This window comes from Panthera tigris, chromosome E3 (assembly GCF_018350195.1).
Source record: "Panthera tigris isolate Pti1 chromosome E3, P.tigris_Pti1_mat1.1, whole genome shotgun sequence".
NCBI classification, from domain to species: Eukaryota; Metazoa; Chordata; class Mammalia; order Carnivora; family Felidae; genus Panthera; species Panthera tigris.
The window spans coordinates 24,270,297-24,293,741 of NC_056675.1; the positions used below are offsets into that span (position 1 = coordinate 24,270,297).

At 43.3% G+C, this 23,445-nt stretch overlaps 2 protein-coding genes and 1 long non-coding RNA gene across 5 annotated transcripts in view; 1 reads left to right on the forward strand and 2 right to left on the reverse strand.

Moving 5' to 3' along the window:
- Nucleotides 1-3,471: 3,471 nt before the first annotated feature.
- Nucleotides 3,472-5,108, reverse strand: LOC122234707. The gene is made up of 3 exons (XR_006212619.1): nucleotides 4,993-5,108; nucleotides 4,392-4,577; nucleotides 3,472-3,888 (listed from the first exon to the last, which is right to left on the reverse strand). It is a non-coding gene; the product is annotated as an uncharacterized LOC122234707 (long non-coding RNA).
- Nucleotides 5,109-5,148: 40 nt separating this feature from the next.
- PDZD9 (PDZ domain containing 9) lies at nucleotides 5,149-21,842 on the forward strand. 3 transcript variants are annotated; one of them, XM_042972143.1, is made up of 6 exons: nucleotides 5,149-5,258; nucleotides 7,122-7,301; nucleotides 11,762-11,951; nucleotides 16,748-17,459; nucleotides 19,411-20,273; nucleotides 21,676-21,842. In XM_042972143.1, the coding sequence occupies exons 1-4, from the start codon at nucleotides 5,228-5,230 to the stop codon at nucleotides 17,139-17,141; spliced, it is 795 nt and encodes a 264-aa protein (XP_042828077.1). In that variant the 5' UTR covers nucleotides 5,149-5,227; the 3' UTR covers nucleotides 17,142-17,459; nucleotides 19,411-20,273; nucleotides 21,676-21,842. The 3 variants fall into 3 exon arrangements, with proteins under 3 accessions (XP_042828077.1, XP_007084168.1, XP_042828078.1); XM_007084106.3 differs by lacking the exon at nucleotides 19,411-20,273; XM_042972144.1 differs by lacking the exon at nucleotides 7,122-7,301.
- The window catches only part of LOC102961769 (cytochrome b-c1 complex subunit 2, mitochondrial), a 28,166-nt gene continuing 23,178 nt past the window's right edge, over nucleotides 18,458-23,445 (reverse strand). The window contains exons 13-14 of the mRNA XM_007084105.3: nucleotides 20,036-20,189; nucleotides 18,458-18,703 (exon numbers count right to left, since the gene is read on the reverse strand). Coding sequence (XP_007084167.1) covers nucleotides 18,620-18,703; nucleotides 20,036-20,189 — 238 coding nt within the window. The 3' untranslated portion in view covers nucleotides 18,458-18,619. The remainder of the gene's footprint in view (nucleotides 18,704-20,035; nucleotides 20,190-23,445) is intronic.

Here is a 23,445-nt window from a genome sequence, read left to right on the forward strand (position 1 = left end):
TCTGTAAAGATAGTGTAGTTGGGGGAGGGGGGAGGGGGACAGGAATGAAAGGGATACCAGTTAACAGGCAAAGTACTCCAGGAGAGAAAGAAATGTAGCTTTAGCTAGGATGCGAATAGTGAAGATGGAAAAAATGGCTAGCTTTGGGTGTTTTATAGGCAAGGAAAACGACTGACCGTGGGGGAGGAGTTGAAACAAAGAAAGGCCTCAGGAATGACTCTTAAGGTTTTGGCCTGAGTAACCAGGTGTTTGGTGATAGTATTTACTGAGTTGAGGCCTGAGGAGAAACTTAGTTTGGATGGATAAACAGAAACAAACAAGACATTGGCATAGTTTGTTGGCAATACAGATGATTCTCCATCTATAATTTTACTATCTAGTGGAGGTTGCTTTTTCTTTTGTGACTGACTCTTGGACCAAGTCACCATTAACCTTAACTTTGGATCCAGGTCTTTCTTTCCTGGATAGTCCCCCACGCAGCAAACAGGAGATGGGACAGTCATCTTCTCCTTAAATGCCACATAGGTCATCTCAAGAAAGACGTAGAAGGTTGACATCTGTCTCTATTTTGGGAATGCCTACATGTTCCCAAAACTCAGCAAGTTTCAAATTCCACCAAATCCAACAGCCTTGCAGAAACTTGCAGAGTTATCAGTGTCACCACATAGATTGGGTAAGGAGGGATTTAATTGCTAGTCTATAGACTTTCCTGTCCAAACATTGGTCTCCTGGGGGGAAGGATTTTTTTTTAAATATTATGACACCGTTTAGTTTTCCTCTGCCACAGAACTAGGCACAAGCTGATTGATATATTCCAGGGACTCAGATATGCATATCACATTACTGCAGCAGGGTTTCACTTTTTTTTTTTTTTTTTTTAAAGTACTGGAGAAGTTTGATGGAGTCATATTCTTGGCTTCTCGTCCAGAGTTTCTATTGCCCAGGCATAGAAGAAACTCCCAGCTTTATAGTTCTGAATTCTCAAATAATGTCCGCTGATGTTCACTACTAGGCATTGATGAGAATCCTGAGGTGAACTGTTGGAACAGTTTGCCTGTGAGTGGTATGGTGATCACTTGATCATTGCGTTTAAAAAATACGAGTGTAAATTCCCCCTTCTACCTGGGCAGCACTTCCCAGTCCCTCCTACCTCTGCCCCTCTACAAAAGGTTCTGGATCTAAGATTAAAGGATAAAAACAAGCTGTATAATGGTAACTAGACTTACTGTGGTGATCATTTCATGACATCTATGAATGTTGAATCGCTATGTTGTACACCCAAAACTAATATGTCAACTATATTTAAATTTAAAGAAAAAAAACCAATTTGGAGTTAAAAAAAAAAACATTGAGAAAATTTTCACCAGATTAATGGCCACAAGTCACTTCAGAAAGTCACCTTCCCATTCCTTCTTTACCACCCAGCATGGGGGTGGGAGGGGTGGGCAGGGACTAAATACTCTGATTACATATTTTCCATTAATCCTGATTTTAGTCCCATATCTCATTCTCTACTTCCAACATACCTGGTATTGCAGAGTCCTGGATCTGTCCGAGATCTACAGGACAGATCAGTTCCCTTCTCCTCTATATCCCAGTCTACATTTTATTTTATTTTTTATTAAATGTTTTTGTTTTTAGGAGAGAGAGAGAGAGCGAGCACATGCATACATGAGTGTGGTAGGGGCAGAGAGAGAGGGAGGCTGAGGATCCGAAGTGGGCTCTGTGCTGACAGCAGAGAGCCCATTGCAGGGCTCAAATTCACAAACCATGAGATCATGACCTGAGCCAAAGTCAGATGCTTAACTGACTGAGCCCCCACCCCCACCCCCAGTCTAGATTTTAGTAGAGGCAAACCCTAGGGTTCATGAGAGGTGGTGTGGTGGAGCAAAAAGGATACAGAACTATATTCTAGTCCCCTCCTTTCTACTGACTTGAACTTGGGAAAGTCAGACATTTTGCTTCAGTGGGAGAAGCTCCCCATCTCCTCACTCTCCCTTAAACAAAGCAGCTGGGGCTATTTCATTCAGAGAGATGAGCCACAGGGATCCTTAAGGCAGAAAATCCTTGGGGACCCAGAAGGCCCCCGGAAGGGATCTATGCTGGCAGCCTAAAGTCATAAATAGCCATTCTGCGGCTGTTAAGGGGCTGTGAACACAGTGTGCTTTATCATGATGGATGGTAGGCCTTGGCCCAACAGAGGCTGAATCCAGATGGGACCTTGGTGAAAGCTGTGGAGGGGACTATATAATCACTCTTCTCTTTAAGGAGTATCTTTGGCCTGACAGGATAAAGAACACACTGCTTCCCCAGGGGGTCAAGTTCACCATGAAGGCCAAGAGTTTGGTGGCTGCACCATATACATGCACCTGGGGGTTCTGGGATTAGATAAGACCAAAGAGCTAAATCCAGAGGTTAACAGTTTGTGCCTTGGGCTCAAATCTCCTTTCGTCTCACAGAGTGGGTTCCACTGGAGCTGACTCCAACCAGAGATTATGGATTAGCGTGCGGTCTTTATTAGGGAGTGCATTAAGGAGCAACTCCTCTGGGGGGAGGGAAGGCAGAGGGAGCAGTTTGGCTGTGATTCAGTTATTGGAGGCTTTGGCAGACCCCGTGAGCAACTCTGAAGTTGGGGTGGCCACTCAGAGTTGGGGAAAAGGGGCCAAGCCTTTATATCCCCACATGGACCAGTCATTGGAGTTGAGCTACCTCAGGAATGGCCTTGGGTATGGCTGCTCTTCAGCCAAAGACAATTCCTTGAAAGGGCCAACAGCTGAGATCCATGAACCTACAACCTTCCCAGGAGCTGGGGACTAAGTCCTTCAGTCTTCAGAAGGACTGGGTAGCACAGGGCAACATTTGTCACAGTGCACCCATTGCACGAAGATCTACCTGCTTCTTTTCAGTTCTGAAAGCAGGACCCCGGTGGGCATCTTTTCCCGTGGGAATCTTATGAGAGGAAGGTTAGCAGGACAAACCCCAGCTCCCCGTGTTGCTGCAGCTCATCTCCAGGCATAAGCGACATGCTCATCACCTCCCTCCTCTCCTGCCCATCCTAGATTCCTCTCACCTTTTGCTAGCACCTCTGGTGGTCTAGGTGGCTTATGTGGTGGGGTGGTTCGGACCTCCATCCCTGAGGAGTCTGAGCCACTTGTTGCCATGTATTTCTTGGGCTGTGGCTGCTTTTTTTGTCTGTTCACTGTCAAAATAGGGCAAGGGAGCACTAAGAGATACTCAGGTGGATCATGTGGGTGACAAACTGTTTCAATTTTCTCTGGTGAAAAATGGAACAATCTTAGTGCTTCCCTGTGCCCAAGGTGATGTATACACCTCCTCTACTGGGGATGGGGTCCTCATTATCACCTGGACAGCGGGGTCACCCAACTCCGAAATTCCATCTTGGCATCTACTCTTGCAGACCATCCCTGGTGCTAGCTGCTGCAGGTTGGGTGGGCTTTCCAGGAAACACTCTTGAGCTGCAAGGAGTTTATTGGGGAGTGCTCTTGGAAGCCATGCCCATGAGGGGAGGAAGGGGAAGCAGCATTAGGCAAAGGGAGAAGTCAGGTGACAGTGCAGCCACAGAAGGACCTCAGTAGACCCCACAGGAGCTCTGGAGCTGGGATTGCCCTCCAGGGTTGCTCGAGCTGGACTGAGGGAGCCAGATTTTTACCCCACAGTGACCAGTCACTGGATGCTAGCTGCCCTGGGAAGGTGTAATCTTGGGCATGGAGCTCAGCTAGAAGCAGGGGTGGGGTGGAGGAGCAGGAATAAATCCTTCAGTCCCGAAGGGGGATCTGGGCAGCACAGGATGGCATCCACAACCGTTTGTATCCTGCAGTTCCACCCATTGGTGTGATCTTGGCATCTGCCCTGAAGAGAGTTTTCAGCCTGGGATGGAGGAAAGGCAGATGGACACCCTGTGTGCCAGGTGCCGATAGGCTCCCCTCCCTGAACCTCCGATGCTGACATGCTTTAGTTCCACAAACTCTCACTGTCCCCCTACTAATAGGAAAACAGAGGAAAAGGATGTATTTTATGACAGAATTAATTTGGTGTCTGCATAGACACCTTGCCAGACTGTTTGGAGGAGGAAACTGGTGATCGATCACAAGAAGCCACCTGCTGGAGACTCCTTGAGGTTGAGAGTAAGAAAATGGATGACTGTTCTTTCCCTTTGTCTCAGCCTCTGCAAGGCGGGATTTATTGAATGAAAATCTGCCCTGGTTTACTGTCCGGGTAGAGCCACAGAAACAGCCCGGTAAACTGGGTTTACCATGGAAATCTTTGCACAGTGTCTGACATCTAATAAGTGCTTGATAACTATTGAAGGCATGAATGTAAGGTGCATAGCTTCTCCGTTTTATCGGAGTGGGAATGAGGACAGGACCTACCTCATTACATTGCTTTCTGTTTCTTCTAGAATATATTTTTGATAATTTACAGTTTTCTTAAATCATCCACTTGATCTGCTCGTTAAATCTAAGTTCCAAAAGGATAGGGCCCTTGTTTGTCTTGCCGACTGTTGTGTCCCCAGCATCAGCACAAACCACAGAGCGGGCTTCCAGTAAATATTTGTCCTGTGAGCGAATGTGTGTGTGGGAGGAAAGAATTATTTTGGAAAAAAGAAGGAAGAATTAATTCCTCTCCTAATCGTGACTCATTTTTTTTTTCCCCCGAGCCACCCTTGGCCCCTCTTCTCATGCAAAACATTGATGAAAACAGTGCAGTTCCAAAACAGTTGGGACTATTGATGCAGCAATATTTAAAAATATCATTACTGGGAGTGCAGCAGGGGATTGTGTGATCTTATATGGGCTTCTAGTTAGGGTCTGCCTGGGCCCCACAATTTCACAGCTTTGCCACACCCGCCTCTGTGCTTCCTCCATCCTCCCCACTTCGGTTGTTTTCCAAGAATGGATGATGAACCCACTGTGAGCCAGACACTGTGCTGCTCCCTGAACGAGTTTGTTCTCCGCCAAAACTTTCACTCACTCCTTTTTCCAAGTCCGCTGAGGCCTTGTGACCCCCACGGGTGCCCCACGTCTGCCCCCTGGCGGCCATCCCGAGGGGCAGCGCCGGAAACCTCCTTGCCGCCCGGGGTCCCCCCGTCGCCGGCGGCCAGCCCGCTGTGCGCCCCCTCCTCGCGGGTTCGAAACAGTTGGGAGTTGGACCCACTCCAGCTTCGGCTCCAGGAGGCCCCTCCTGAGCGGTCTGCCCTCCTGGGGCCATGGAGAAGGCCGCCCATAAAAGCAAAAAAGGTAACTGGGGAGTGGGGAGAGGGAGACGCCCTGGAGACCAAGCCTTCATTACTTTGCCTCCCCTGTAAAATGGGAACGTCACCCTCTTGGCCTGGGAGTTAGCCCCTCGCCATCATTTGTTTACCAAACTATAATTTACATACAGTAAGAGCCTCGCCCCCCCCCCCCCGCCCATTTTTAGTGTATAGCTCTGAGTTTTGATCAATGAATACTCACATATAACCACCACCACCATCAAGATGTGGAAGTTTCCCTACCACACACGCTCCCTCCCCCATCCCCAAATTACTTTGCTCCTCTTTGCCACCAGCCTGCACTTCAGTGCCTGACACTCCTGATCTGTTTCTATAGTTTTGCCCTTTCCACGGAGAGTGTCATAAAAGTGGAATCGTGTGGTATGGAGTCTTTTGAGTCTGCCTTCTTTCCCTTAACCCTGCTGTCTTTTGAGAGTGGGTCTCGTATAGATTATTTTATCCTAAGCACAATGAAGTAGCAAGCTGAGGTTGGAACTCAGACCTTGCCTGAGATGCCACTTCTCTGTATGCTCAGGAGCTAGAGGCTGAAGGAGGGTCTGACCTGCTCCAAATGGCTCCCAGAATCCTGAAAAATCTCCGAATGTGGTACCTTCTTTATACTGGGTTACTTTACTTTCTATAGAGTCTCTGCGGTTTGGGGGAAGGTGAGGTTGGAGACAGCAAGGACACTTGCTTACAGGGAAGGGTCATGAACCTGGGGGTGGGGGAACAGGGGGCACCCCTCCCTCAGCAGGCCTCTTGGGCCCCCCCAAAACACCACAGTCACATGGATTTCGCAAAGGCCTGTCACTTGTCCTTCAGGAAGAGCTGCTGAAAACAAATGTCCCCAGAAACTTCCTGTGTACTGAAAATGAGTCTTCTGAGAAGCTTCCTCTTAGGAAAGTAACTTGTTTTAAATCACTCCATAGTCTTTGAAACTTTTCTTGTGAGAATCCGTTCTGGAGAAAACATACTTCGGCACCCTTCCACCACCACCCATTTTCCCGGATTTTCCTCCCAAATGATCTTTCGCTACCATTTCCACTGACATTGCCATGGCATGCTTGGGTGACTCCAGTAACATTTCGATTTCCCACATCCACTCTGGATCCCGCAGTCTGTGCCCCGCACAGCAGCCAGCCGGGTTCATTTGTTTGTTTTACAAATGTTACAGGGTCCCGCTTAACCTGCTCCTAAGCTTTTCCAGTGAGGTAAGCCTGTGAGGCCACGCCAGTCGGCTGTGACTTTGCTCCTCACGAGTGCTCCAGTGCATCTCTGTTCTTTCCTTACAGCCTCAATCCAGTTTGCTCCCTCCCACCCTCCTTTGTCTCAAGATTTCCTGTTGGTCTTTTTGACCTCGATTCAAATTTTGCCTTCTGTATGAAGCCTGAACTGCCTTTCCCGCAGGATACCTTGGCCTCCTGGCAGTCCTCCTCAGAGCTCTCTGTATTTTTCCTTCATAGCATGTGTTACAGTTTGTTATTCAACATCTATTTATGTGACTGATTAGTATCTGTCTCTTCCACTAAGCTGGAGGATCCATAAGGGCAAGAAACTGCTATTTCTTAGCACACTGCCTGCATCAAGAAACATTTGTCAAGTGAATACATAATAACTGACATTAATTAAGCACTCAGCAGGTGCCAGGCACTGTGCAAAGCCCTCTGTCTCATTTATTCTCATAACAAGTCTCCAAGCTAGACACGTACTGTCCTCACTTTACTGATGAGGAAACTGAGAAATAAATAGGTTGAGGAACTGCCCCAGGGATCTGGCTTTAGAACCCCAGTGATACTGTCATGCTGCTGTCCAGGCGAAGGACTAAAAAATGTCCCCCTCTTTATATCAGGCAAAAACGTTGGCTTCAATGTCAAGTCATCCATACACAACTTGAGCAAAACTCAGCAGACCAAACTCACTGTGGGCAACCTGGGCTTAGGCCTGATCATCATCCAGAATGGGCCCTACCTCCAGATCACCCACCTCATCAGGACGGGGGCTGCAGCCACGGATGGAAAACTCCAGCCAGGTGACTGTGGTTCCCCCCTGCCCCCATCTGCCCTCGGGGAGACCCCGGTTAATAGGTTTTAGTGTAACCATAATAATGATGATGACATTGTTTGAGAGCTTTCTGTGGGCCAGCAGGTTGCTAGCACTTTAATAACCCTTGCTGTTTTATTTTTTCACTGAATTCTTACAGTAAGTCTCTAGGTAGGAACTATTGTCATCCCCCTTTCACAGGGGAGGAAACTGAGGTACAGAGATTGAGTTCCTTGTCTAGGTTCACCCCGCTCTGGCAAGTGGGATGGTGTCATTCCAGAGTTTATGCTTCTCTGTGGACTTTTCTTCTTCTAGGTAGGCAGTATTAATCATCGTTAATGTTTAGAAGCATGATCTCATTTCATCCTCCTGACAATCCTGAGGTAGATTCTGCATTAAACCACCTTATAGATAAGGAGTCAGATATTTAGTAAATTGCCCATTGTCACACCAGGGATCAGGGATTTGAACCCTCTCTGTTAGACTTCAGAGCCCAAGGCCTTTGATCAACACTGCCCTGCTTCTCTTGTCTTTGGGAGAATGAATTTTCCATCCAGTTCAAGATGTGTTTTCCAGTGTCTGCTCCAGTTCTAGGGCTGTGCTCAGTAGTCAGGGAGGCACAATGGGATGGTAAGGTGGTGAGAAACAAGAATCATCCGGTTTTAGCTGGGCCTGAATTCAGTCAGGCCCAGGCTCTGTCACTTTCTAGTTCTGTGACCTTGGGCAGTCATTTAACCTTCTAGGCCTCAGTCACCTCATGTCTAAATTGGGATAACAGCTACCTTCCTCAGAGGTTGCTAGGATTTGGAGAGATAAATTTTATGAAAGTGCTTTGAAAACGACAGTTCTATGGAAATACTGGCAATCATTTCTCTTAGGCTGTTCTTAGAGAGTTTCCTGACTTGTGGCTTTTCTTTCTTTTTTTCTTTAAATAAAAAATGATTGTGGTACAGGAGCCCCAGTGGATTAAATTACTGATTTATAATGCTACTTCCTAGAATCACCTTGGGAGCTTTTAAAACTGAGATGCCTAGGCCCCATCTCCCCAGAGGTTCTGATTCAATTGATAGGGGGCTGGGGACAGGGCAGTTCATGATTTAAAAGCTCCTCAGGTGATTCTAACCGCAGCTTGTGTTAGAAGCAGGGGATTAAAGAAGTAAATAGATAAATGATGCCATTATGAAAGTTTGCCCCCACCTTATAATCCAAAACATTCTCTCCAAATGGCAGTGCTTGGTGCTGGGGAACAAAGCGCCAGGGAGACAGGTCCAGCACAGTTTCCCATGAGCTTTTCCTCAGTTTCTCTGGGGTCACGCAACAGAAGCTGATTCATAACCAGAGCACACACTCGCTGGAGTGGGACAGGAGTGTGCTTTTATGCACAGGAAACAGAACCTCATGGTGTGGCCACGGTTAGTGGGCTCCTGGAGGTCAGAGGCAGTCTTGAATTCATCTTTTAAATCCAGGATTTACCTTTAATGCTGGCACATATTATGTCTGTGCATTAGTAAATGAATAATAAATGTTTGTCACTGGCATTGTGCAAGGTGTTTCCACATCTATTATCTAATTTAGTCTTTACAAACTCCTGGAAGGTCGATAACACAATGTAGAGGGTTGGAGGTGTAGTAACTTGGTCAATACACAGAGCTAAGTGGGTGGGCAGAGCTGGGACTTGAACCCATGTCTAGAGAGCCCACACTTTCGACTGGAAGTGGGATTTCAGTACCGGAGAGAGTCCAGAGTCCCAAATCTCTTCATGATGGGTCAGTCAGTTCTCCTCAGGTTCTTGGTTTCAAAGACCAGAATTCAGTCCTTTTAACAATGAATGAGATCTTCAGAGGTGATAGTCCCACAGACCTGCTATTTCTTCGACCCTGTTACCTCCCAGCCCCATTATTTCTCATCCACGTGTTTTACATTTTTCTCTTCTGGTGTTTCAAATTGGGTTTCATTTCCTATTGAATTTGCTAGTTTAGTTTAGTGTTTGTTTATTCTGGCTGAATTTAAATTCCTTTTGGCCAGTATGCCTTTAAATAGACTGATATCTAGAGTCTTAAGAAATAGTATAGCTTTGAAGGTAAATACAAGTCATATACTGGTCACATTCATTCAATAAGCATTTCCTGAATGCCTACTGTGTGCAGGTGTCCTGCTAGGCAGGAGGGCATAATGGTAAGCCAAACAGATGTGGTCTCTAGCCACCTGGAGCTTGTGGAACTCAGAGCCTTGTCGGGAGAGATGGAGAAAAATAAATAAAAATTTATTTTTCAGTAGTGGCTTGGCTGCTGCAAAGTTGATTTAATATAGGTAATCGAGACAAGGTTTATAATAATGTGGTTCCTACAGCCCATTAAAACAGAAAAAAAAAAGTGTAATGGGGTTGGTATTCATAAATACCAGATTGATGTTTCTTTATGAAGGGCAATGTTAATATCTATTGTCAGAGTAATCACATTCATAGAATGACACCTTTGGTTTACAGTCAGGATGGTCAGGGAATTAAGCTGTTTATTTTCTGCCCTCTTGATAAAAAACATCCTTCAACAACGTAATTAAGCAGAATGCCAAGCCATAGCTTTCAGCTATAAACGTTCCTTTTAACATCAGGCACGTAAACTCATCCAGTGAGGTGTTTGGTTTTGTTTTGCCATTGTAATTAACCTCTGTAGGATGAACAGCTGTTTCAGATGGCACACTCTGCAGGTGGCTGGGAGAAGCTTGTTTCATTCTGAAGTTAGCTGCAGATCCTAGGCTGGTTTTATCATCAGCTACTTTGTAAGACCAAAGCAGGTTTTTCTTCACCCTTCCAAGTATTCATTTTCTTCAGTACTTTTAAACTTAAGTTCTTTTTAAACTGAAGTTTCTGATAGGATCTAGCACCATGAAAGTTTGTCCTTGGAGCCTTCCTTTGAGATCAGCATTAATTCCCAACTACAGCACAGTGGGATGTAGTATCACAGAAGGTACTGCATCCTCTCTCCTCCTTGGAGGTTAGGCTTCTGCTGTCTGGGAATGAAGGTAACTGAGAGGTCCCCAGCTTCTCACGCACAGAGAAATGAACACATCCTTTGGGACTTGATTGGAGTCCCTTTATCCAGTGTTAGTGATAAAGTCTCCATTACCATTTGGCAGGCTGTTAGTTCTAGTAAGATCTGAAGACTAAGATTTTACCTAATGTGAGCCCTTAAGAAGTAATTTCTTTGTATTCCTTCCTCTCTTGCTGAATATCCTTGCATTAGTCAGGATTCTTCACTGCAAGCAATCGAAAACAGTGCCTGTGAAGGCACTGAACTTAGAACATTGAGTCTAACAGAACTGCCAGAAAGGCTGGAGAACCAGGCTTGGGAAATGATGACAGAATGCGGGGCCATATAGAACTACCCCTGGAAACCGGGTGCTTCCATCACCCAGCTGCATCTCCTGCCCAGGTTCAGTGACCCAGGTGGGAGTGCCCAGTGGCTGGATCTAGTTTACATGTCCATGCCCTAGGTGCTGGCAGCAGGGAGGTGGACAAAGATATGCACTTAGGGGGTCCAGGGACTTGCTGTCAAGATGTGGTTTTCTTCCCACTTGCCAGGAGATCAGAAGCTCTATGGTTGACCATCACACTTCCCTTCCTGTCCAGCAATGCCCTGAAGTAGGCAGTCTAGCTTTCAAATCCCTTTATCCAACATACTCTCTATATACACATCTTAAGCTTAATTAAAGCATGCTAAATGTCCATTGTTTCATGCAGAATTACTTGCTCAACTAATACCGCACAAGGCAGAAAATTAAAATGAAGGGCTTTATGTTAAATTTTTTTTTAATGTTTATTTATTTTTGTGACAGAGAGAGACAGAGCATGAACGGGGGAGGGTCAGAGAGAGAGGGAGACACAGAATCTGAAACAGGCACCAGGCTCTGAGCCATCAGCACAGAGCCTGACGCGGGGCTTGAACTCACGAACTGCAAGATCATGACCTGAGCCGAAGTTGGACACTTAACCGACTGAGCCACCCAGGCGCCCCAGAAGGGCTTTATGTTAATAGAGTGGAGGGCACTGGAAATTGCCAGGCAGGTACAATAGCAAGTAGGTCATTTACTCACTTAGTGTAAGGGTTTTTTTTTTTAATAATAATGACTATTCATTTTACTTGAAACAAACATTTTTAGAATCCTAAAGGATGGTTCAGATTATAAACGATTTTTAGCCTCTTTCACACCAAGGACTAAAGAAATACCATAAAAACATGATATAATATCTTCTACACCGCTATTAAGAAACATCTTGCATGCATTCATTATGCGAAGGACACTCATGTCACCTAGTTGGTCACTTTTATTAAATAAAGGCTGGAGTCTGGTTGAACTCGTAAAATGGAATACCTCACAGTGCAGCCAGAAGTGGTATGAGCCCAATGACCCATTATCTTGATTTTACTGATAATTTCTTTCCTTCTTCAGGTGATGTTCTGATTAGTGTTGGCCATGCCAATGTGTTAGGATATACTCTTCGAGAATTTTTAAAACTTTTGCAACACATCACCATAGGAACAGTGCTACAAATCAAGATTTACCGAGATTTTATTGACATACCCCAAGAATGGCAAGAAATATATGATTTAATCCCTGAGACCAAATTCCCGTTAACACGGTAAGTCGTTCATTTTAGGAAAACTTTGTTGTGCTACTGTTCCCCAGAGCCTGTGAAGCACGTGGTCTTGGTGAAACCACTGCAGTAATTTAGTGGGTTTTTAAATCCTGGAGAAGTACAATCTGCAGGACCTAATGTGAGGCAGATTGATAGAGGCAAGAGCCTTGAATCTGGAGCTAAAAAAAAAAAAAAAAAAAAAAGAGAGAGAGAGAGAGAGAGAGAACCATCTAATGGGAGCTCGGCCTCCAAATCTACTGCAATGTGTCCCTTTGTCCAGAGTCAGCCTCAAACGTGCTGTGGATCCCACGCCCTCATTTGTCTCCTGCACATTCAGCTTTTCTGTGGATCCTTCTCAATAACATGTAAGGCTTTTGGGGCCTCTGCCTCTTTACAAACCCCACCTTGACTCTGCTGCCCTCTCCCTGCCGCCGGCCACAGTCCTATCCCTTTGGCTCCAAACGTGCGTGAAGAGCTGTATCAGATGTGGCCATTTCCCCAGGAGATGATTTCCCAGGCGCTCTCCCCCAATCTCAGTCCAGGCTTTGCTGTCTTCACTTGTCCAAGAGGCCTCTTTGCAGGGCCACTCACAGCCCTCAGGTTGATTCCAGTAGACTCTTCTCAAGTCGTCACTGTGTGTGGCTCCTGAGCAACATTCGACACTGTACAACTCCCACCCCCTCTTCTGTTGAAACGTCTTCCCCAGGCTTCAGCCTTGGAGTTCCCCAGCGCTCAATCTTTGGCTTTCTTCTCTCAATTTCCTGGGCACCCTCACTGATGCCTGTGGTTTCCGTCCCTCTCCCTACAGGACTGATTTTCAAATTGTACGATCTTCAAACTTGTATATTTAAACCCTTTCTCTCTCCCACTTGGTGGCTTCATTTGGATGTATCACAAACCCCTCACACTCGTTATGCCTAAAGATCAAGAGCCAGCTAACTGCTTATCTCCTTGGGGTGGTCCTATCTTACTGGGGGAGCATTTGCCTAGTTGAACAAGTCAGAAATTTAGAGGCTATGCTAGATTTCTCCATCTCCCTTGTTTCCACCCCATATAATCACAAAACTTGTCATTTTATCTTCCGACTCTCTCTCACATTTGTCCATCTCTCTCTCTGGCCACTATCATCACCCCAGTCAGAGCCACCGTCTACTCTCTTCCCCTATTCATTTGCTACACAGAACAATCCTTTTACAGTGCAAATCTGAATGTGACGTGTTCCCTGCTGAAAATCTTTTTAGACCTCCTGTTCTCAGGATAAGTGCCCAAACCCTTACACTGGTCTATGCTACTGCATGTGGCTGGGTCTGTATCCCACAGCCTCACCACATACTGCTGTCCTCTTCCCTCTCTAGTCCACTTTGCCTCTCAGCTTCTTTGTCTTATGTTTCTTTGCCTCGGACTTTACACTTGCCCTTCTCTGTGTACAACATGCCTAGGACTCTGTCATTACTCACTGTTGAAGGCTCATGGTGCAAAATTTTCCCAAGGGGCCTTCAAGTTAGGAAGTGTTAAAACACTGTCTGGTCCATCTGTCATATGCTTTCAGAGAAACCTGTGTATCTCCTTCACAGCATTTATCCTAATTTCAATGAAGTAATCTGTACCATCTATTGTTTACTATGTTGCCCTGGGAGAACGTAAACTGAAGGCAAGGACTAAGTCTGCGTTGTTAGGCTAAATCTACCACAGGACTTTCACATGGCTGAGGGCTCATTTATTCAGAGTGAATGAAAATTAAAATCCAGCTTTGAAGCTCAGGCAAATCGCTTAATCTCTGAGAGCTTGTTTATCTGTAACACAGGAGTACCAGAGACTCCTCTGAGGATCAGATATGTGAGGAAGTTGTGTAGAACATGAAGACATTTAGAACATGAGATCCTTCTCCTTCAGTGACAAGTTCAGTGCTCTGATGCAAGAGTGGTCCTTATTAATTTGACAGATTTCTGAGCACTAGTTGTTACAGCTGTGTATCTTTGGTTATTGGGATGGGCTCAGGGAAAGCTGGCTAGGAACTTTACTAAGGACTAAAAAATGGTCCACACTGGATAGACATTACTTCAGATATTCCAACTTTTGGTCCAAGGGACTGATATGGTCAACAGATGTGCTTTGCTAGTCTCCCACAGCATTTTAAAAAGCCGGAAGAGCAGTGACTGTAGAGAGAAGGAAGGATACGGAGGGGCTTTTCCAAGGGCTAGCAAAGTGTTTGTAAGTTTTTTCATTTAACTAGGTTTCTTTTTTTCATTTTTCTGTATATTTCAAAATTTTTAAATAAAAAATATTTGCATTAGTTGCCAAATTTACATATCTAAGATTCCATGGAAATTATCTGTATCTCTGGTTTCTCCTAAAAAATTAGAAGATGGGCTTGTGTCCTCACATGGTGACAGTGGACCAGAGCTGGGTACCAGCTGTCCCCTTAGGTCAGACACAAATTAGGGACAAGTTTTTCCCCCAATAACCAAACCAATCATGACAGTTAAAAATCATTAATGATAACGGTGAACACTTATTCATTGCTTACTATGTGGTGGACACTGCTTTACAAGTATTATGCCATTTAATCCTCAGGTTAATTCTTTTTATCATCATGGTTACATAAGAAAACTGAGGCCAAGAGAGGTGTGTGTAAACTTGCCAGTGGTCACAGGACTAAGAGTGACTAGATCTGTCTCTAGAGCAACAATATCCAAGAACTTACTGCAATGGTGTAAATGTTCTTGATCTGTTCTGATGTGGTAGCCACGGGCTACATGTGGCTATTAAGAGCCTCAAATGTGAGGATTTGCAACTGAAGAATTTTAAGTTTTATTCAAGTTTAATCAATTCAAATTTAGCTGCCATACCTAGCTGGTGGGCCCTGTACTGGGGAGTGCAGCTCTCAAGGCTGAGTTCTTAATTACTTATTTATAGAACGACTATGTTGTTCACATTTTAATTGTTCAGAGTTTGAGATACAGAATTTTAAAATCTAAGAACGACAGACCGACCATTCAAAAATAAGGAGGAAACACAGAAATAGCACAACTCAAGTATGAGACTAAAGCCCACAGGACTTAAGAACAATACCAACCACTTTCTAAATCCCTTTCTTAATTTGAAACAAAGTGCTTATATCTAAGGCACTTTAGTAATTTATGTGGAAAGGACAGAGAAGGAGCACAAAGGGAAAGAAAAGGCATCTTACACAAAGCTGGTATGATCTTTTTCATGAGTAAATGGTACTGTGTGCCCATTGGAAAATATTCCACATAATGCTCTGGGCAGGTCCAGTGATAGAAAACTGTTTGTAATTAACTCTGACTTCTGCTCGTTTGTGGCTTTATAATCTTACTTCAGTTTAATAAGAATCTGACCCTACTACCTGTCCTTTATAGTTACCTAATACAGAGTTACAAAAGATATTCTTTGCAGTATGAAAAAAAAAAAAAAAAAAAGTAACCTGGATTTTGTTTTCATTCACGTGCTGTTCAGGAAGTCCTAGGCATGTCTGAAGGCAACCTGTTCTAGTCCTGAGGTCTTCTGAACCTCCTTGCACAGCACTAAATCAAGGATGAAGGAAAATCACACAGTAAGACTAGTGGCTCAGTTACTAACTGTTTATTATAAGAGAGAAACTTTCGGAAAAGCTGTTCGAAGTTTTGGGAGCAAGTACAACGGTCACACCTGCAAGAATATTAGTGATCATGCAAGCCAAGTCTAAAAGATTGGGGGGTGGCGAAGAAAACAACTTCATATTTCCTTTTAGCAGGACAGATGTACCAAAGGTCTATAATCACAAAGATCTTTGTTAAATGAATGTTAAAATCTAAGAACGGATTTGCTGGGCAACAGCACCAGGATGAGGGGGAGGAGGTAACAGCATTTGTTCAGGAAAGTAATGGCAAGCTCAGGTATGTAGATGTTAGAAAAGTTCAAGAGAACTGTAGATGATAGCAGGCAAGCATTGGCCAAGTTTCAACAACCAAGAAAGCTAATAGTCAGGGATGTGAGGGTGATCTGGCTGCAACATCTGTCACTCCATTGATCACCAGGTGTCCCCTTCCTCCCTCACCCCTCCACATGCATCCCTTCTGAAGCTGCATGCTCAGTTGAAGACGACCGGTTCTTCAGTCAAGGGTATATGAGTAGCTGCTTTCCTCTGCTAAAAACCTCCATACAACCTCTCAAGAAAGCCAATAGTTGGGGCAGGTAACAAAAAAAATCTTTAAAAGCTTTTGGACAGCAACAGAGAAGTGGAATAGTGAATGAGACACATCTGGATGTAGAGGGTGTTGTATAAATACACATTTGTAAACCCAAAAGAGAGGCAAATGATGGTTCTCAGGAGAAAAAAAGAAGGCTCAAAAATTTCCCGATAACTAGTGTACTTAGAGGTCCACTAGTTCCTGAATACCTTGGAAATCGGTAAGACACTGTTATTACTGACCCCATGTGACCCATGAGAAGAGTTCTGTGGAGGAGATGGCCAGGTTGACCTGTCATTCTGGAATGAAATTAACCCACACCTTAAAACCTGCTAATATTCTGGTCAGTAGTCTGACTCAAGTTATTTTCAAACTTTTGAAAGTGATGTGAAAAAACTTAAGGCAGAATCTGATTTACATTTAGGAGTGGAAACAAATTTAAAGACAGTTTTGGAGAGAAAAACTTCAATAACACAAAGTGCTAAAGCTAAATTATATCCTTTCTTTGATGAACCAAAGCAGGTTACAAGACATCTTTTTAGGGGACAATGAATATGCAGACATGAAGAATACATGTCTTTCACTATTTTTTTTTTTTTTTCATTTCAGCACAACAAAGAAAACTGAGCAGGCAAAAGACCCTTTGGCAAGCAGTGATGACGGTGAAGATGTAGTTTCAGATAAAAAACTTAAGTATTATAAATATTCAAAGTCCAGTGAGCATCACTCTGCAAGGAGACCAATGTCTATCTCCAGAGAATGGCATGGCTACAAAAAGAAGAACCGTACTATTAGTGTAGGAAAAGGCATTAATGCTGATGTGGTGATTCACAGAGATCCCGAGAGAGAAGTGAGGCCCCCTTCTCCATACTGGACAATGGTGAAGCGAGACAACCAAAGCTCTTCCTCATCCACAGCCTCCTCTACCTCAGATGCATTTTGGCTAGAAGACTTTGCCCAAGTTGAAAAGGGCAGGGGTCAACCTGTATCAAAAGTTGCTTAGGCAGCAGTCTGCAAACTGGTGATCACATGAGCATCTAATTTTTGTGCATTGCTATGCACAGGTTTGCTATACTTACAGGAGGAATATGTGCAGACTTACCCATTCTTTCACAAGTGCATTCTGATGCCGTCAGAGACATTCTTCAATGTGATAATCCAAAGACTTCCCTGGGGTCAGACAGGCCTCACCACCTTATTCCCAAAATAGCAACATCATTAACACACTCCCTTCTGAGAAGAACATCTCATCTTTTACAAAATGCGGCAGAGGAACCCAGGACCAGAATGTATGAACATAGAGAGAATTTCAATTTTTAAGGTAAGTGCCACATTTTTACTTAGACAGTTAGCTTCTCTTGTTTTGCAAACTTCAAATGCCCTACTTAAAATAAGTAAGAGATATATTTTCTGGCTAGTTGTGCACATAAAGTTCCACCCCACCTCCCCCCCTTCAGCCCTAAGAAACAGAATGGGAACAGATGAGGAAGAGGGAAAAGATGAGAAACAAAACTCTGTCACACAGTGAAGATAAATCAGACATAAAATGATGCAGTGGGAATATAAGATATGACTAACAGGGAATTTAGATTTTTCAGAAATAACTATACTGCAAGAAAGGCAGTAAAGAAAGGGGGTAAAACTCAGACCATTTAATTGTTTTGACCCAAAAGGACAGATTTTTAAACTGGCTTTATCTTTAAAAGCCATCGATAAAAGGAGTGCCTGAGTGGCTCAGCCGGTTAGGCGTCCGACTTCAGCTCAGGTCATGATCTCATGGTTCGTGAGTTCAAGCCCCGCATCGGGCTCTGGGCTGACAGCTCAGAGCCTGCAGCCCGCTTCAGATTCTGTGTCTCCCTCTGTCTACCCCTCCGCTGCTTGCACTCGGTCTCTTGCATTGTCTCAAAAATAAACACTAGGGGCGCCTGGGTGGCGCAGTCGGTTAAGCATCCGACTTCAGCCAGGTCACGATCTCGCGGTCCGTGAGTTCGAGCCCCGCGTCAGGCTCTGGGCTGATGGCTCGGAGCCTGGAGCCTGTTTCCGATTCTGTGTCTCCCTCTCTCTCTGCCCCTCCCCCGTTCATGCTCTGTCTCTCTCTGTCCCAAAAATAAATAAAAAACGTTGAAAAAAAAATTAAAAAAAAAAAAATACTAAAAAAAAAAATTTTTAAAGTCCTCGATAATAATCTTACTAGTTTCTGAGCTTCTATACTTTTAGATTCCTGTTCTCCTTTGCAGCATCTAAAACAAAGACCTCAGCATATAATAAGTACTTGATTAACTGATAGCCAAGACATGAGAAAAACATTTCAACAGAATGTTTCATTGACTTTAAGTCAGCTGGGAACAATTTATTTATGCTTTAAGACATTTCACCTTATTGGGGGAAAAAAAAAGATATATGTTTTATTGGAGATTTTTGACTTTCACGTGTTTGCTGCTCTGGGCTGAGAAAATGTTCAGCTCTTTCCTGTTTCAGAATTTACAACTCATCAACGAAAGGTGTGTGCCCCAGATTTCCACTTGCTGCCATTGACTTCCGGCCAGAAACAAACTTCTTTGCAGCCTTGAAGTAAACAAACAAACAAATGACAGAAAAAATTAACAGAAATAAGAAAATGTATTATGCAGTAGATAAACTTATCTATTTTGTTATTTCAAGAGTTTATGGACAGGGCATCCTGAGCCAGCAATTCTGTACTAGCCTCTTGTGAGATTAACTACAGGAGAGGGCTGGTACGTTATTTTAATTTGTGACAATGTAGGAAGCAAAGCTCCGCTGTCCCTTTGAATGTTCCCTCATTACATGTGACTGAGCAAGTGTGGTGCTCCAGACATGAGGGTAGCTGGTAAAAAGGGGGATAGGGAAAACCTCACTGACATTGCAAAATAGGGCAGAGTCAGCCTCAGGCAGGGCAGTACTTTACTGTTTCTGTATTGCGATGGCAAATAGTCTGAGTCGATAAAAATACACTAACTGTCAACATAAAAGTCAAACTTATCTGTTTCCTTTATGCCACTATTTGAAGCAAAAAGGCTGGCCGATGAGGTCAGATGTACTACCGTGAGTAGCAGTCCCCCATGCTGTCTCAGGCACAGGGAGATCATGAAGAGGCAGCTGGGCTGGGACTCCCACAGCAACAGTATAGTAAAGGAGAGCCATTTGGAAGGGTATGGAATGATAAACTTCGGGGCGAAGTGAAATCAAGTCTAAGTTACGACCTTAAAATACCGTGTTTCTTTTTTTTCTATGCTCATTGTCCCTACATTAAGGTGGAGCTGTTGGGGAGAAGATGGTGGAGACCTCTACAATGCAAGAGGAGTCGACATTTTTCATGTGGAAAAAACTGGGAAAACCCACTGATTGTGGATTTGTTCTGTAGTTCATGTATTTGTTAGGCATAGTAGAGAGTACAAAAAGGTATAAGATACGGTCCTGGCCCTTAAAACAATTCAGTCTCACAATAATATATGTGGAAAAAAACCAAAAAGCAATAGCAGAATGTCTCCTGCTGAGAAGATGAACAAAAATCCTGAGATCCTGGATCGTGCAGGATTGGCACGACAGTTTATTTCTTGAGAGGAGAACAAACACCGAACTCAACTATTAGGTTGAATCACATGAAATTACCAATAATTCAACTCTTCTTGACCTCTAAGAATTTAAAATGGTTTAACCTATTGGTAATTTAGTTGAATGAGGAAGACACATACACCCCAAGTTGATGAGCCATTTACAGACGTGATGGTAATGAGCCCTCCTACCTCCACACCAGGTGGACAGGCACCAAACAGCAGGACAGTGACATATATAGCCCAAGGGAACTTATGCATTCCTTCTGAAATTGGGTCGAGGTCAAATTGTTTGATGTTAAATCATAAGTTTTCATTTGCTTACATTTACAACATCTGTGTCTGCTACGGAGTCAATCTGCTGAAGGACTGTGGCTGGTGGTGTGTATGAACCAGCAACCAGAGCCTGGGACCCGACTTCATCCAGGAACTCCTCAGAAGACTCCACTGACATTAGGTAGCCAGCTTTCAGCTTGTTCCTGTCCAGTAAAAAATATGTAACTAAGCAGAAGCCAGTCTTATAAGAGCGAGACAATTTTAAACTCAAACTCAAACATGTTTTGGTAAGTACACAAATTAACAGCTTTGAAATCTTACAGTGCTGAACAGCTGCATTCCATTTCTTTAGTTCATCAATTATGTTTTTATTTACATTACTATTTAGAAAGCTGTCAATATAAGATTATACTGAAAATCCAACGACTGCCTTTTGATTTGAGACTAGAGCTTGTATCTCATTAAGACTATTTTATTTCTTAAAGTAGACTCCATGCCCAATGTAGGGCTGAAACTCATGACCCTGAGATCTGGAGTCGCAGGCTCCACCGAGTGAGCCAGCCAGGCACCCCTCATTAAGACTATTAAGACTACTTTATTTATTTTTTAAAAGTTTATTTTGAGAGAGAAAGGAGTGCAAGTGGGGGAGGAGCAGAGAGAGAGGGAGACAGAATCCCAAGCAGACTCCGCATGGTCAGTGCAGAGCTCAATGCAGGGTTCAAACTCACCAACCACGAGATCATGACTTGCTGAAGTCAGACACTTAACTGACTGAGCCACCCGGGTGCCCCAACACTAATTTTAATGTGAAGTTTTGATTAGTGAAGTAACTCTTGCCTCCTAATACTTTTCTGGTGATGATTTTAGGCACTTCTATTAAGGGAGAATATCTATGTGGGGTCTTGAGACGCTGTTCACTTAGCAGAATACTGTGTGCTGATTCTCTATCTTCCCCCCGCCCCCCAGGACCATTTCTACACTGAGATTTGTCTCAGTGAGGGTAGGGCATAATTGAGAAGGCAGGTGGGAAAGGTCATTATAGGTCCTACAGTCCTTGCAGCTTAAATATGGGCACAAAGCGTCAATACAAAATAAAACAAAATCCAATTCATAATTCTCTCAAAGAAACTGGTGTTCACTTAAGACACTTAATTTAACTCTCAAACTATCCTCCTTTGGCACTCTGTACACGACTACCATTTAAACATAATTACAATTTAATGCAGCAGTTTTACCACAATGTCAGCTTAATTAAAGATTTTAACGGGTGCCTGGATGGCTCAGTTGGTTAAGTAAGTGTCCAACATTCAGCTCAGGTCATGATCTCACGGTTTTCATGGGTTCGAGCTCCATGTCGGGCTCTGTGCTGACAGCTCAGAGCCTGGAGCCTGCTTCAGAGTCTGTGTCTTCCTCTCTCTCTCCCCCACTCACACTGTGTCTCTCAAAAATAAATTAACAAACTGATGGTTACTGAAGGGGAAGTGGGCAGGGGGATGGGTGAAACAGTTGATGGGGATTAAGGAGGGCACCTGTTGAATCACTAAATTATACTCCTGAAACTAACATTATACCGCATGTTAACTGGAGTTTAAATAAAAACTTAAAAAAAAAATTAGCTACAATAAACTTTACCAAGAGATTATCAGTTTGTCCCTTCAGCAATGCCTTACTTTCTCTCTTTCACTACAGAAAGACTAAGAACCTTACAAGAAAAATATCAACTCTATCAAAATGGCAGAACACAAACACATTGACATTAAAAACTGAAATTCCATTTTCTACATGTTGCTGTACCTTATAAAAACTGTGGGGCATTAAGGAAATACATTTTCTGAAATAAATTAGATTTGAAATCAGTTTTTCTTCAGTAAATCCAGTGTTTCAGTTTATTCTCATCGTGTTTTGTTTCTAGTACAATCATGTAGAATTGCATCCTATCAATCAATCCCTGGTTCCATGTTTGTAATATTTAATAAACTGTACTTATTCAAGAGATGCAATTTTTTAGTGTTCTCAGTGTAACAGAAATACTACTACTAATGGGAACAGAAATGACCGAGAAGTTGTTCCCTCCTGGGTTGTAATTTGCCCTGTCATACTTCCTTGGTGGGTCATATTAAATGACCATGAAGACAGTTTGAGTTTTACGAGTCCCATTTTGAACTGTCCTAAATGGGTGGAATCAAATAAATGTTTTAAACTGCTGTATGAAAACACAAGCTGATTTGTTCGAGACTCTCCCTGAAGATATTGAGGGGTGTTGCTGGCACTTTCAATGGGAATTTAAAAATCACCAAATAGGAGACAGGTATTTCCATCTTTTAATCAGATCCTCCTTTATCCGTGGGGCATTACTTTCCAAGACCCCCAATGGATGCCTAAAACCACAGTACCAAACCCTACACATCCTATGCTTTTCTTATACTTACACAAGTATATTTTTTATTTTTTTAGAAGGTGTTTTTTTAAAGTTTGTTTATTTTGAGAGAGTGCAAGTAAAGGAGGGGCAGAGAGAGAAGACCATCCCAAGTAGTCTCTGTGCTATTAGTGTGGAGCCTGATGCGAGGCTCGAACTCATGAACTGTGAGATCATGACCTGAGCCAAAACCAAGAGTCATACACTTAACCAAATGAGCCACTCAGGTGCCCCTTAATTTATAAATCAGGCACACTGAGGGATTAACAGTAACTACTAATAAAAGAGAACAATTATAACAATATGCTATAATAAAAGTTATGTGAATATGGTCTGTCCCTCTCATTTAAAAATATTTTATTGTCCTGTACTCTCCTTTCTTCTTGTGATGATGTGAGATGACAAAATGCCTGTGTGATGGGATGAAGTGAGGTGAGTGCCGTAGGTGTTGTGACATAATGTTCAACTACTTGTGATTTTCTGACAATAAGTCAGGAGGGGGATTATCTGGTTCTAGATTGTGGCTGACTGCAGGTAACTGGAAAGCTAAACCACGGGTAAGGGGGCACTATTGTATTTTCTGGTCTATCAAATCAGTAAAGAGGTAAAAAAAAAAAAAATTGCTAATGGTTATGGTAGAATAGGCACTCTCATATACTGATAGTGTGATTATAAAGGGGTATGACCTCTTTACATTGTGACTTTGAAATATACAAATAAAAATACTTAAACACACATGTACTTTAACACAGACTTCGGTTATAGTATTTTTAGCTCTCGACCCAGTTGGGAATCCATACCAAGAAAGTAATATGAAATAAAAATGTTTCAAACCCAAAGATATCTTTTATAGTTTATACTTTCCAACTGTAGGAAATGTCCAACAAGTATATTTTGATGCCCCAGTTAATACTGTTTGTAACACATTTTTTTTTTTAATTTTTTTTTAAGGTTTTATTTATTTTTGAGACAGAGAGAGACAGAGCATGAACGGGGGAGGGGCAGAGAGAGAGGGAGACACAGAATCGGAAGCAGGCTCCAGG